The sequence below is a fragment of the Dendrobates tinctorius genome, unplaced genomic scaffold, assembly GCF_039654945.1.
Source record: "Dendrobates tinctorius isolate UK_male_01 unplaced genomic scaffold, ASM3965494v1 ptg000011l, whole genome shotgun sequence".
Lineage (NCBI taxonomy): Eukaryota > Metazoa > Chordata > Amphibia > Anura > Dendrobatidae > Dendrobates > Dendrobates tinctorius.
In genome coordinates this window covers 54,490,691-54,505,080 of record NW_027361679.1, presented here as the reverse complement: position 1 = coordinate 54,505,080, position 14,390 = coordinate 54,490,691, and the positions used below count along the sequence as shown (strand labels likewise).

General features: G+C 43.2%; 1 protein-coding gene across 2 annotated transcripts in view; it reads left to right on the top strand.

Moving 5' to 3' along the window:
• The window catches only part of PRAG1 (PEAK1 related, kinase-activating pseudokinase 1), a 54,318-nt gene extending 41,129 nt beyond the window's left edge, over nucleotides 1-13,189 (top strand). For both annotated transcript variants that reach the window (XM_073542473.1, XM_073542483.1), the window contains exons 5-6: nucleotides 1,814-2,553; nucleotides 9,604-13,189. In XM_073542473.1, the coding sequence (XP_073398574.1) occupies nucleotides 1,814-2,553; nucleotides 9,604-10,638 (1,775 nt within the window). In that variant the 3' untranslated portion in view covers nucleotides 10,639-13,189. The remainder of the gene's footprint in view (nucleotides 1-1,813; nucleotides 2,554-9,603) is intronic.
• The last annotated feature ends 1,201 nt before the right edge of the window (nucleotides 13,190-14,390 follow it).

Genomic DNA, 14,390 nt, shown 5'->3' with positions numbered 1-14,390 from the left:
GAGGCACTCATGGTTTTGACATATAAATACTGATGTGTGAATGAGGCCTCTGGTGGTTTTTTTAGAAACTTTGATAAAGAAGGGCAGGTTGGAAAGCTGACATGGTTAAGGGTATGCAAGGAGTTATCATTGCTTTTTAAGATCCCCCTAAGGCTAGTTTCACACTAGCGTTTAAACGACGCGCGCACGGCGCCGCTAAGCCACGCCCCCTGCCGGCTCCCTGCCCGCCCCTTCCTGTTATTGCCTCCTCCGAGCGCAGAGGGCTGCATGCGTTATGCGCACCCTATCTTTAGCATAGGGTGCGCAGGCCGTGCGCAACTATGAATATAGCGTGCGCTGCGCACTCTTGAATGTGCGCCGTGCGCGCCAAAATGCAACATGCTGCGTTCGGCGCGCACGGCGCACCTCCAAAAAATGCGCAGCGCGCGCTATATTCATAGTTGCGCACCCTATGATAAAGATAGGGTGCGCATAACGCATGCAGCCCTCTGCGCTTGGAGGAGGCGATAACAGGAAGGGGCGGGCAGGGAGCCGGCAGGGGGCGTGGCTTAGCGGCGCCGTCCGCACGTCGTTTAAACGCTAGTGTGAAACTAGCCTAAGCCTCCTTTAAGGCTATTGCAACATCTGCCCTCTACTCAGAGTATGTACTTAAAATAAAATAAGCTTGCCAGATCAGTGTTCGGTAAGGCGCCACTCCCTGTCTCTATTAATAATCCGATTGCAATGAGCCTCTTGTCACAGAGGAGCCATGGAATGTGCTTTATTCTTTCTACCTGAGCAATGCAAACACACTTTGTGCTCTGTTGGCACAAAAATCATCAGTTTGCGGCAGGTTTCCCAGTTATTACACATACAAGGCATACAAAACCTGTGCTATTGTACTCAAATACAAATTGGGACACTGTGGCGATGGCAACCAAAAATCTATTTCTTTACTATGCTTGCTTGAATAGTGCCAACATATTCCACAGCGCTTTACAGACATTATCATCACTGATCCCACAGTCTAGTTCAGTATGATGTCTTTTAAATGCCAGTTTACCCAATGAGTTTTTGAAGCTGAAAACGCTTTAGGAAAATGCCAGCAGTATTTTTCCTGAAGCACGTTCCTTGGCATCCTTGTTTTTGATTCTGTTTGTCTGACCATATGATCGACTTGACAATAGTACATGTATTAATTATTTTTGAGGGAGTTTTCCACTATTTTGGAAAAACCCCTTCTGAATCACTGTTTTCCCCCAGTAAAATAACGCCTATATTCACCTTTGATGCTAGTGTCGGTCCAGCAGTGATGACTCTGGGTCTCGTGGGGCTAGCGTCACATTATGTCATGCAGTCCCTGCGGTCAATTAGTGCTTACTTCACTCTCCACTCCTTCAGACAAATCAAGACATCCAAAGGAAGTGAAAAAGCAGCTGCAACTCTCACTTCACCTGGATGTCAAGTACATCCATAGAAGAGAATGGAAGCCAGCGCTGATTGGCCGCAGGCATTGCATGACATATTGTCACGCTGTCCCGAGGACAGCTAGTGCTGACACCGCTGGAACAGCGCTGGCACCGGAGGTTAGCGTAAAAGATTTCATGTACAAATAACATTTGGAAGGAAACCTACATAAACACTGGGAAAACATACAAACTCCTTGCAGATGTTGTCCTTGATGGGATTTGAACCCAGCGCTAACCACTGAGCCACCATGCTCGGTGTACAATAAAATGATTGTTATCATAGTTTACATAAATGTATGTAAAAAAAAAAAAAAGTATGATTTTAACATGAAGGCTCCAGTTTAATTGGCTCTTGGTTTTTGTAGGTCAGTCATGTGAAGCTGTCATTTCTCCAAGTCTTTCATGTGCTTCTGAGAAGAAGCATTTTTCCCAAGTTTCATTCTCTGTGGACTCTGGAATGGAGGCTCAGAATGGACTTGGACAGCCACCTCCACTGCCCGTAAAGAAGTCTATGAATAGGGCTGTATCGGCACCGGATAACTCGGCATGGGGCCGGGCTTTCCCATCAAGAACTGGAGTTAATCCAAATAGTCCAAGGTCTAATCTTAGTCAGTCAGAAAACAATGTTTGTGGAGAGGAATCCACACTGCATAGCCATCCTTTAAGTCCAGTCGACAGACATGTCATGTTTTCTTCATCGGAGTCCTTGGAAACATGCTGTAGAGGCCCTGGCCACAGAAATGAAGTGAGGAGCAGAAATTGTCTTCAAAGCCGAGGAACACCAGCCCTGTCAATGTCCCAGCTAAGTGTTTCCAGTCAAACTTCGTCAGCATCAAGTCTCCAGTTGCACCACCTTCTTAGCAACATAGACAGCAAAGAGGGCATGTATGCCAAGCTCAGTGGGCTTTATGCACAGTCAACAAGACGTTTAATGAACAAATGTGAAGATTACTTCATGCGGGACCAAAAGAAGGAACTGCATTTCAATGAAAATAACTGGTCACTCTTCAAGCTGACGAGCAACAAGCCATGCTGCAACGCTGGGGATGCAATCTATTACTGTGCCACTTGTGCTAAGGACCCTCTAAATAATTATGCCGTGAAGGTAAATTTGATTTCTTATATGAAATTTCAAATACAATTTTTTTTTTTCTATATTATCTAAGAATAATGTTTTGTTCTCCTGCTAACTAAGCAATATTTGTACTGACAATCATATCTATTCCTCTACATGTATTTTGCTTTGAACAGACTTTAGGGTTGCTTACGATTAAGACCAGATTGGGACAGTTGTAGTATTGAAGTACATAAGATCCGCTATGGCCAAACCCAACAATTGTCATTAGATCAGCAACTTAATTCTAATTGGTTATGAGGGATGCTTGACATTCTGAGTTTAAAGAGGACCTTTCATCAGTTTGAGCATGTTAATCTGGCTACATCATGGAGTTGTAGCTGCTCAAACTAGTGAAAGGACCTATCATCAAATGAAAAGTGGCCAGTTTTTGCACATTTTATACCACTGCTCAGGGTTGTGGATATTATTATTATTATTATTATTATTATTATTATTATTATTATTCATCCCCTTAGTGACAGAGCCAATTTTGTACTTAAAGACAAGCCAATTTTTAGAATCCTGACCACTGTGAGTTTGAGGTTATAGCTTTGGATCGCTTCAACGTATCCCACTGATTGAGGTTTTTTTTCATGACATATTGTACTTCATGTTAGTGGTAAAATTTCTTATATATAACTTGCGTTTTATTTATGAAAACAAAAATTTGGCAAATTTTTTTTTTAAACTGCAATTTTCAAACTTTTTTATTTTTTGTACACTTAAATCACACAATAGTTAATAACATTTCCCACATGTCTGCTTTACATCAGCACAATTTTGAAAACATAATTTTTTTTTGTTAGAACGTTATAAGGGTTAAAAGTTGACCAGCGGTTTTTTTTTTTTTTTTTTTTTCCAACAAAATGTACAAAACCAATTTTTTTTTTTTTGGGGGGGGGGGACCACCTCACATTTTAAGTGAGTTTGGGGGGTAAGTATAACAGAAAATACCCAAAAGTGACACAATTCTAAACTGCACCCCCCCCCCCCAAGGTGCGCAAAACCACATTCAATAAGTTTATTAACCCTTCTGGTGCTTCACTAGAACTAAAAGTGTAAAGAAAAAATGGACATTTTACCTTACTGAGGCCTGTTTCACACTTGCTTTTTTTTGCAGCGCGTTTTTCCCGCAAAAAAACGCATTGAAAAACGCATACAACTGCTGCGTTTTTTTCAAGCATTTTTATGAGCATGCATGAAAAAAACGCAGCGTTTTTAAGCGTTTGTATGCGTTTTTAGTGCGTTTTTACCGCGTTTGCGTTTTTTTCCAACATTAGGTGGCCACTCACACTAACCCAAACCATGACTTTACTAACCCTAACCCTTAACCAAACCATACTTAACCCTGACCCTAACCCTAACCCTGACCCTAACCCTTAACCAAACCATACTTAACCCTGACCCTAACCCTGACCCTGACCCTAACCCTGACCCTAACCCTGACCCTAACCCTAACCCTGACCCTAACCCTGACCCTAACCCTGACCCTAACCCTGACCCTAACCCTGACCCTGACCCTAACCCTTAACCAAACCATACTTAACCTTAACCCTAACCCTTAACCAAACCATACTTAACCCTGACCCTGACCCTAACCCTTAACCAAACCATACTTAACCCTAACCCTGACCCTAACTTTACCCAAACCCCTAAATTCCATTGTCTAAACTAATGGTAAAAAAAAAAACGCATGTGCAAAAAAACGCATACATAAGCATGCCAATGCGCACATATGCTCACCATAGACTTATAATGGGTGTCTTGCTGTAAAAAAACGCATTGCGCGCGCATGCGTTTTTTTGAGGCAAATCGGACGCACAAAAAATGCAACAAGTTGCATTTTGTGCGCCCGAGCGCATACCGCAAAAAACGCATGCGCGGTAAAACGCGTACAAACGTATGTGTATGCGCACATAAGCGCATCCCATGCAAAGTATAGGAAAAAAAAACGCATGCGCTATTTAGCGCTAAATTACCGCGAAAAAAAACGCAAATGTGAAACCAGCCTAAGGGGGTGATAAAGGGGGTTTGATTTACTTTTTCCTTTTTTTTTTATTTTGATCACTGTAATGGGGTCTATCACAGTGATTAAAATGAACCAATAAGAAAAATTTCCTATTGGGGCCGGCCGGCAGATCTCAGCGGGCGCACTGTGCATGTGCCTGCCATTTTCTCCTGGAAGAAGACGCAGATGGCCCGGGGGAATTATGGGGGGTTGCAGGGACTCCGGAGGTACTGGTGGGGGGAATCGGGGGACCCTATTTCTCTCTACTCTGATGTGCGATCACATCAGGGGAAAGAGAAATTAAATGGGAAATCGGACTTTCTTTTGCAGTCGCGCTTATACCGTTAACAATGGCGATCGCGACACCAGGGTCGGTAAAAACCGACCCCAATCATATTCTCTGAGGTCTCCGCTACCAACTCTTGGGGGGCGCTATACACTTATTTCTCAGCGACATTAAAAAGTGGCGCTGAGGCATAAGTACCCTTAACTGCCGCCATTAATAGGCGTATCAGAGATTAAGGGGGTTAAAGCACTATTTATTCCATGGCGTTTTACATGTGAGAAGGGATTTACATAATAAAAACATAAGTACAATAATCTTAAACTATACAAGTCACGACTGGTACAGGAGGAGAGAGGACCCTGCCTGCAAGAGCTCACAATCTACAAGGGATGGGTGAGCATGCAGTAGGTGAGGGTAGTCGTGTAGTGGTGTGGTGGTTACTGCAGTTTGTCAGAAGAGTTGGGCCTTCATGTTCCTTTTTGAAGGTTTCCATGGTAGGCGAGAGTCTGATATGTTGGGGTAGAGAGTTCCAGAGTAGGGGAGATAACCGGGAGAAATCTTGTATGCGATTGTGGGAAGAGATTTTGTGAGGATCGGAAGTTACGTGCAGGTAAGTACCGGGAGACGAGGTCACAGATGTATGAAACAACAAATATGAACCTAGCACTCAACTTAAAGGTATTTGTAAGGCGGTTTATTGTAGTACACGAAAAAAGACGTTTCGGTCAATGTGACCTTCTTCAGTTACGTGTGGTATATAGATTGTGTAGGCATTTCCTTAGAATGATCTCTAAGGAAATGAGCTTGTCAGTATATAGGAGAGGGGCAAACGTGCCTCCAGATGCGGTGTCCACTGGCCGGTGGACACCGCATCTGGAGGCACGTTTGCCCCTCTCCTATATACTGACAAGCTCATTTCCTTAGAGATCATTCTCCTCAATGCCTAAAGCACCATCGTCCTTTTTGATAGATGCCTATAAGCTCTACACAATCTATATACCACACGTAACTGAAGAAGGTCACATTGACCGAAACGTCTTTTTTCGTGTACTACAATAAACCGCCTTACAAATACCTTTAAGTTGAGTGCTAGGTTCATATTTGTTGCTTTAACGGTTTGGGAACCTAACCTTAGCACCATCTTGAGTTGTGCTCACGGTGTTCTTTCTATACAGATGTATGAAAGAGACAGATTGTGGATGGCTTTGTATGTCATTGTTAGGGTTTTTTGAACTGGAGTCTTTAGGTAATGGGGAGCCAGTGCAGGCATTAACAGGGGGAGGCTGGGGATTAGCGGGGGTATAAGTGGATTAGTTGGGCAGCAGCGTTTAGAAAAGATTGGAGGGGTGCGAGTGTATTCGAAGGGAGACCACAAAGTAAAGGGCCCCATCACACACAGCGAGATCGCTGATTTTGTGATGCAACAGCGATCTCGCCAGCAATCTCACTGTGTGACATGCATCAGCGACCGCCCCCCCCCCCCCCCGATCGTGCAGGAATATCCTGGGCCATTTTTTGATTGTTGGTCTCCCGCTGACCAGCGCTCATCACTGCGTGTGGCAGCGGGAGACCAACAATCAGCAAGCTTCCAGTGCTGTAAGCAGACGCTGGGAGCTGGTATTCAAGGTAAATATCGGGTAACTAAGCGTGCGCATCGCTTGGTTACCCGCTGTGTACCTTGAATACCTGCGTGCTGGCGCTGGGAGCTGGTATCCAAGGTACACAGCTGGTAACTAAATGAAGCGCGCTTAGTTACCCGATATTTACCTTGGATACCAGCGACCTCGCTGGTCCTGATGGCTGGTGAGTCTGCCTGTTTGACAGCTCAACCAGCGATCATGTAGCGAGGCACCAGCGATCCTGACAAGGTTGTATCATTGTTGGGATCGCTGGTGCATCGTTTAGTGTGACGGGACCCTAAGAGGTTGCTGTAGTCAAGGCGGGAGATGAGAGCATGGACTTGGGAATTTACAGATTCCTGGTTGTGGAATGTACGGCTCTGGGAAATATCTTTGAGTTGAAGTCAGCAGGAAGTGGAAAGGGCTTGGATATGTGGTTTGAAGGAGAGATCAGAGTCAAGGATTAACCCCAAGGCAGCGAGCTTGTGGGACTGGGGAGAGTGGGCAGCCGTTTACTTTAATGGATAGGGGTCCGTTGGGGTAGTCGAGTGCGATGGGTGGGGGGGAGATGGTTTCTGTTTTGGCCATATTAAGTTTTAGAAATCTAGTGGCGAAGGATGAAATAGCTTACAGACATTGTGGGATTTTGGTTAGTAGGGAGGTGATATCTGTGACTTATTTTTTATTTTTTTTTAAATCTGCCATATGATTCCAGAGATATGGGCCTTTATATTTAATACTAGTTTTCATAGTTTTTACTAAGGAGGCTTACAGGATTCCCTGGGGGCTTGTCTTTAGGCTGCGCTACATAATTACCATATGAGCCCCACACCCTTGTATAAAAGACCATAAAAATTAGCAACAAATAAAAAGGACCGTATCTTTGGGACCAAATGGATTTTAATAAAACAAAAAAGGAATAATCCGTGGGATAAAATAAGTGCAAAAACTGTCCACTTTTGACCTGGTGACAGGTCCTCTTTAACAAGCTGCTGCCATTGACAACTGTTTGGGCTTTAGGTATTTAATATCTGGTTGTACTCTACTACATATAGTAGGCATCTGACATTTGAAACTGACTTCAAATGTCCACATGGCACTTATGCCATGTGCAAGGTTCACCAGAGTGTACATAGTACTTGTGTTATCTAGCTGTACTCTTCTAGGTATTTAGTCCCTTCTGAGTCTTTCTAGGTAATAGTTATGTTGAGAGGGGTCGTAGAAAATATAGCTTTTACAGAAAGAAAACTAATTTATTTATGCCTCGTACACCTGGCAAAGCGGTGTACTGGGGGTCGAGCAACAACACAATCTGTGTCCTAGGGATGACATGTACCATTGTATGAGCCTTCAGGTGTCATATCAAATGTCACTATGTATCTTTTTTTTTTTTTTTTTTTTTTTTTTTAAGGATTCATCAACATGAAATTCCAGGCCTATAGAGCTACAGTAGGGAAAGTTATAATGGCGCCATAGGAAACCTAAAAAAGGGCACCCTTTTAAGCCTCTGAAACTGTCTGGTTTGAAATTCAGCATTCATTAAACTTTCATGGAAATAATCTAGTCACCTTTCATCACCCTTATTTAATATATTGGCCTCTTAATTTGATTAGGTACTTAGGTGAACGTGCAGCTGCTTGTGCAATTGCTGCCTAACAGATGATTACAGCCAAGGTTGTAGCACAGTTTATATTAAGAAAACAATAGTTTGCCATCAAACACACTGAAACCCTTACAGATCCCATTAAAAGTAATTTGGGTTAGTCAGATTTTCACTGGCATTTTCTTGAAAATATCTCAAATGTGACCAATAATTCTTCCACTGGCATCTGGAGAAAATTGTCAACTCATTAACCCTAAGATCAGGTGAACTAATGTTGCCCATGCGGACTGCATTGTTTTGGTAATATGAAATAAGCAGCAGCTACAAATTCCCATATTTTAGACTTTAAATGGGTTTCCCCTTTCAGAAAACTTTTGCCTGACGGCTGTTTGTTACTGGTTCCACTGCTGTGTTTCCGGCAATGCCCTAGCCTCTGGTATTTGGCTGCAGTCGTAATGTCACATTTACAGTTCTGCTGCCAATCACTGAGCGCAGCTGCTCTTGTGTCGTTTACATCGCTGTAGCCTATACATTTTTCATAAAAGTAGCACTAGAGACTAAAGCCCCCCCGGTCACACATAGCGATCTCGCTAGCGAAATCGCTGCTGAGTCACAAGTTTTGTGACGCAACAGAGATCTCACCAGCGAGATCGTTGTGTGTGACACTGACCAGCGACCGGCCCCCCAGGACATTTTTTTGATCACTGGTCTCCCGCTGACCAGCACGCATCGCTGCATGTGACAGGTGGGAGACCAGCGATCAGCGCGCTGGTAACTAGGGTAAACGCAGGGTTTCTAAGCAGCGCGCGTCACTTAGAAACCCGATGTGTACCTTAGTTACCAGCGCGCTGATGCAGGGAGCTGGTAACAAGGTACACATCGGGTTTCTAAGTGACGCCCGCTGCTTAGAAACCCGGTGTGCACCTTTTAGTTACCAGATCCCTGCAACAGCGCGCTGGTAACTAACGTACACAGCGACGACGCGCGCTCGGGGTCGCTGGTGCTGATCACTGGTGAAGCTGCCTGTCAGCTCACCAGCGATCATTTAGCGACACACCAGCGATCCTGACACGTTGATATCGTTGTCGGGATCGCTGGTGAGTCGCTATGTGTGACGGGGCCCTAATTGCTGGACCTTGGGAGGGGTGAGTAAAGTGCATTTGTTAGTTTTTTTTTTTGACAGGCAAAAGTTTTCTGAAAAAGGTCAACCTCATTAACTCAAATGGGGATTATTGGTGTAACTCTGCCTAAAGCCAAGTTCACACAAGCATGTTTCCATGTATGTACACAGACTGCAATTCCCTGATCTAGCAGCAGGTCTCCTGACCTAAACTTGCAGTCTCCTATGTGTCTAGGCTGAGACTGTAAGTTCTGGTCAGGAGACCCATGATAAGCCCAGGCATACGATCCTATGAACCCAGTAGAACAAAATATAATCCTAGCTAGTAAGAAATACTATTAACCACTGTATTTATACCATAATTGTGAATCTCCTTTTCTTTTTCTTTTTTTTTATTTACAGCTATGTAGAACAGAAGACACAAAAAACCCATTTTATTCCAACCTCTCTTTACCTGTCCATTTCAACATACAGCAAGATTGTGGGCACTTCTTGGCTACTGTCCCTTCAAGCTTGTTACATCCCTCTGCTACATCAAAAGGCAGTTCAACAAATGAGACTTCCCAGGCTGTTGGCCAATCCTCTGAGGAAGATTGCGTGGTGGTGATCACTCGAGAAGTGCCCTACCGTACAACTTCAGACTTTGTCAAAGAGTCCACATCGACGCATAAAACCCAGCCAGAGATCTATGAACGTCAAGTCTGCCTCCTTCTTCTCCAACTCTGTAATGGCTTAGAGCACTTAAAGGAACATGCCATTATTCATCGAGACCTCTGCTTGGAAAATCTGCTTCTTGTTCACTGCATTACCACACCTGATAAACTTAAAGATGGAAAGTATGTCCCAAGACTTATAGTGAGCAACTTTTCTAAAGCCAAACAAAGACCTGGTTCTGAAGACTCTAAACTCAAGAGAGATAAGACCAGACTGGCACCGGAAATCATGGCTGCTTCCCAGTACAAAAAGTTTGATGAATTTCAGACAGGGATCCTTATTTATGAATTGCTCCACCAACCAAACCCATTTGAGGTCCGTTCAAGTCTTCATGAGCATGAGTATAGTCAGAAAGACTTGCCCCCACTCCGTAACTTGTCAGTTTATTCTCGTGGCCTTCAACATCTTGCCCACTTACTCTTGGAAGCTGATCCAATTAAACGCATTCGCATTTCTGAGGCAAAGCGAATACTTCAGTGCCTATTGTGGGGCCCAAGGAAAGATTTAACAGATCAACCATTTAGCCATGAAGAGGCATTACACTGTGCCCTTCAGAACTGGATTGACATGAAGCGAGCCCTTCTCATGATGAAGTTTGCAGAGCGCGCTTTAGAGCCTGAACATAACATTTCTCTCGAGGACTGGTTATGCTGCCAATACTTGGCATCTGCAGATCCATGCTACCTTTATAAAACCCTGAAACTTATCAAACTTATTACATGATCTGTTGTATATCATTCTAACTGCTCAAAACATGGTAGAGCAGTTTACTGCAATGATGTTGCATTATTAGCTGGCGTGAAATACCTAATGGACCTGTGATTCCCCTGTTTCAGCATAGACATTTCATTGGTGATATTAAACTGCAACCATCTATCTCATTACTTATTTCCATCTGGGAACACTAAATGTATCTTTAATCCAATGCTGTGAATAAGTTAGTAGAGGGACACTTTTTGTAGCAAATATGATTTTATGAATCTTGGCAACAATCCAATGACAGTGGCTTTCGGGTGGCGCTGTCACCAGGTTCAAAGTGGATATTTTTTGCTCTAATTTTGTTCCTGCTTTTTTTTTTTAAATCGAGCTACAGATCTTTTGACTTGATGCTTTTTATAGTCTTTACCAAAGAAGGCAATACTCACAGGGTAATTATGCAGATCAGCCTAAAGACAAGCCCCACCCAAAAAAATTCTGTGAGCTATGTCCCCTTGTAAAGCACAGAAAATTTTGCACAAAGTTAAAAAAAATCCCATAACTCTGAAACCATATATGGATTTGAAGAAAAATTCAGCCAGGAGGAAATCAACTTTATTCCCCGGCAGCATTCTGGTTTGTCACAGGGGTGGGGGTGGCGCACGTTCAGTCACCGCTCTGTGTAGAGAGCAGTTTCTGTAACTGTGCCCCTGGCACTGACTGACAGCCAGATCACCAATAGTCAGCTGCCACTTGATACAGAGGGGTGAGTAAACCCATGACAGCGCTTCCCCCGTCACTGAAACTGGAACACTGCCGGGGGGGGGAATAAAGTTTATTTCCTCCTGGCAGCAAGGATCGAAGTACCAGCGGCTGGCAGGTTCACAACGCTATTAGCCTGCAGATTGACACCACATCTGTGGGTTAGTAGCAATTTTTTGTTTTATTTAATAAACAGGTGACAGGTTAACTTTAAGAGAGAAAACTGTCCAGTTTTGAACTTGTGATAGGTCCTCGTTAAGATATAAGTTTTTCCTATCCACAGAACTTTGCATATTAAATCCAAAATGTGACTTATTTAGTAAATTATGTCCTTACAATTGTCTTGTCTACAGCACAGACATTTTTTCTTTTTGAACTTTTCTATTACGCTGTTCCCAATATACATTAACTATTCTACGCGCTATAGAGGAAATCACTCCCAGAGAATTCTGACCCGTACTTGAATATTGCATTTGTACTGTATAAACTGAGCAGTAAAACAAGGCTAAAGTCTCCATACCTGCCCAGTATACACTTCTTAGCTTGGCACCACACACCTCTGTGTCGATCTATCATTTCTAAGACAAATACAGAAGGGTGGTGTAGTCCTGACCGGAATTGTAATGTTCACTTTATAGCACAGGTTGCTGAATGAAAGCACATTTTCAATAAATCTCCCATGTTTTATGCGCAAATTTTATTTCTTCTGTATTAAAAAAAAAAAAAAACATTAAAAGCGAGCCAACACTTGGAATAAAAGATGGACAAATCTGATAATTCCATCAGGAGAAGCATGCACTGTTGTGTATAGAGCCCTGGTGACTTTAAGGGGGGAAGCGGGGGCTATATCATGCACCTTAATCTTTGTTCTTGCATGACCTAAACTACTAGACTCCTCTCTCCATTAAAATGAACAGTGTAAAATTTAGAGAAACATCTACTGATCAAACTGTAATCTTAAATATATGGCTGACTTTAAGGTATTATGCCATAAATGACATTTATGTAGAGGATAGATAATAATTACAACTCCCGCTAATTCTGATTACAGGGGTCCTTGTGTAAATGTAGCGGTAGTGAGCATGTGTGACTACTGCTGCTATATATTGAGTAAATGGAGCTACATTGAGCATGTGTGTTTATGGATCAGTAGTCAGTCTATAGCAGCAGTGGTTGCACATACTCAGTGCAGCACAATTCACACAAAGAGCTCTTTGATCCTTATTCTCATGATTGATCGCTGGGGATCTGACTGCTGACCCCCCCAGACATTTACCATCGAAGGTAATTTTCTGTTCAAATAATGGACTTTTTTTAAGAGATTGATGCTCCTTTTGTTGGTTTTGGACTTGTTGCTGTATATCCTTACCACTAATTTTAAATACTTGACTCGGCTTTTTGTTACTGACTGTACATTCTCCTACATAAACTAAGAAGGCTGCTGAATTACAAGAGTGCCACGCTGATCTTCGTAAGTATGTATATAAAACAGGCTAACGTAGCCTGGATTGCTACATATAGTTTTTATTTGAATAACGAGATCATAGTAGAAGTCGCTGGGTTGTGATCCAGCATTTCTGTATTATAGATGTACATTTGTTCTATAAAATTATCATTTAAAGAATTTTTTTGCGGAAGCCTAATCACGTTGCAGTGCAATGGTTTATTAGCTTCACATGCTATGGTTTATTTTTGGGTGCTTTAATACTGTTTACAAATCCCATTTTTGCATATGGAAGATGAATTGTTTCATGTTTTGTACGTTCCTGTGTTAATTTTAAAAATATTGTAAAATAAACTACTTGTTAAATCCAAACTGTTGTGTGAATGATCATGTAAAAAAGTGAAGCGTGCATTCTTCACAGAAGGATTATAAATGGTACATAGGAGACACATTCCATGTATAAAACACACATTTAGGCCTCTTTCACAAGTCCGTATATTTCCGGTACCGGAAAAACCGGTAACGGAGATGTCTGTGTGTATGTGTACTACACGTGGCAACCGTGTGCCGCATCAGTACCACACGGACAGCCGCTGGGGAAGAAGCGCTACTGTAAGCGCTGTTCCCCCGGCGGCTGGAGCTGAAGTCGGCTGTCTTCGTTCTCCCCTGCTCTGCCAGCAAGCAGAGGAGAATGAGCGTTATATTAAAGTCCAAATGACAGCAGGTGGGGGCTGTGAAATAGCCCGATTATCAGCACCTACTATCACTGTTATTAGCGGCAGCAGGTGTCGGATGATGGGGGTAACAGTCCCAAAAGCCCCCCACCTGCTGTCGTTCGGGACTTTAATATAACGCTCATCATTCTTCTCTGCTCGCTGTCAGAGCAGGGGAGAATGACAGCTGGCTTCAGCACCTGCTGACGGGGAACAGCGCTTACAGTAGCGCTTCTTCCCCGGCGTCCTTCCATGCACACGGAGGACATCAATGTGTGTTCTTCGTGTGTGGGACGTTTTGCCGTCCGTGATGACAGCAAAAAATGGACGTGTCAGCGTGTTTTGCCTACGGACACACGGTCCGTGGAAACACACTGATGTTCATAGACCCATTCATTTGAATGGGTCTACGTGTGTACGTGTCTCCAGTACATGTGAAAACTCTCCACACGTACCGGAGACATGGATGTGTGAAAGGGGCCATAGGGATTTTACTTACCAATGTGTTTTTATGACAGGCAGTGATCCAATCTTCAGTGATTGGCCAATGTAGCAATATGCTAGATAAGTAGGATTGTGAACATTAGTCCTACAAAGTGCAATTTGCTCTGCTCTACCTCTGGCAAAGCTAAAACCTACCTGTACGTGCACCGGCAAACATTATTCCGGTTCCTGCTTACCGGAACCATTTCACCCATATTTTGTTCAGTTAGGTTTTAGGGTCCACCCGCATTACGGTGGAGAAAATGGTCCTGTGCAAGTCGGCAATGTCCCTTCGCAGGCACGAGATTTCGTCTCGCTATATGAATGATGTAGGACGCGTCATCCACATCAATTGCAGTGAGAGGATGGCGTTTAGT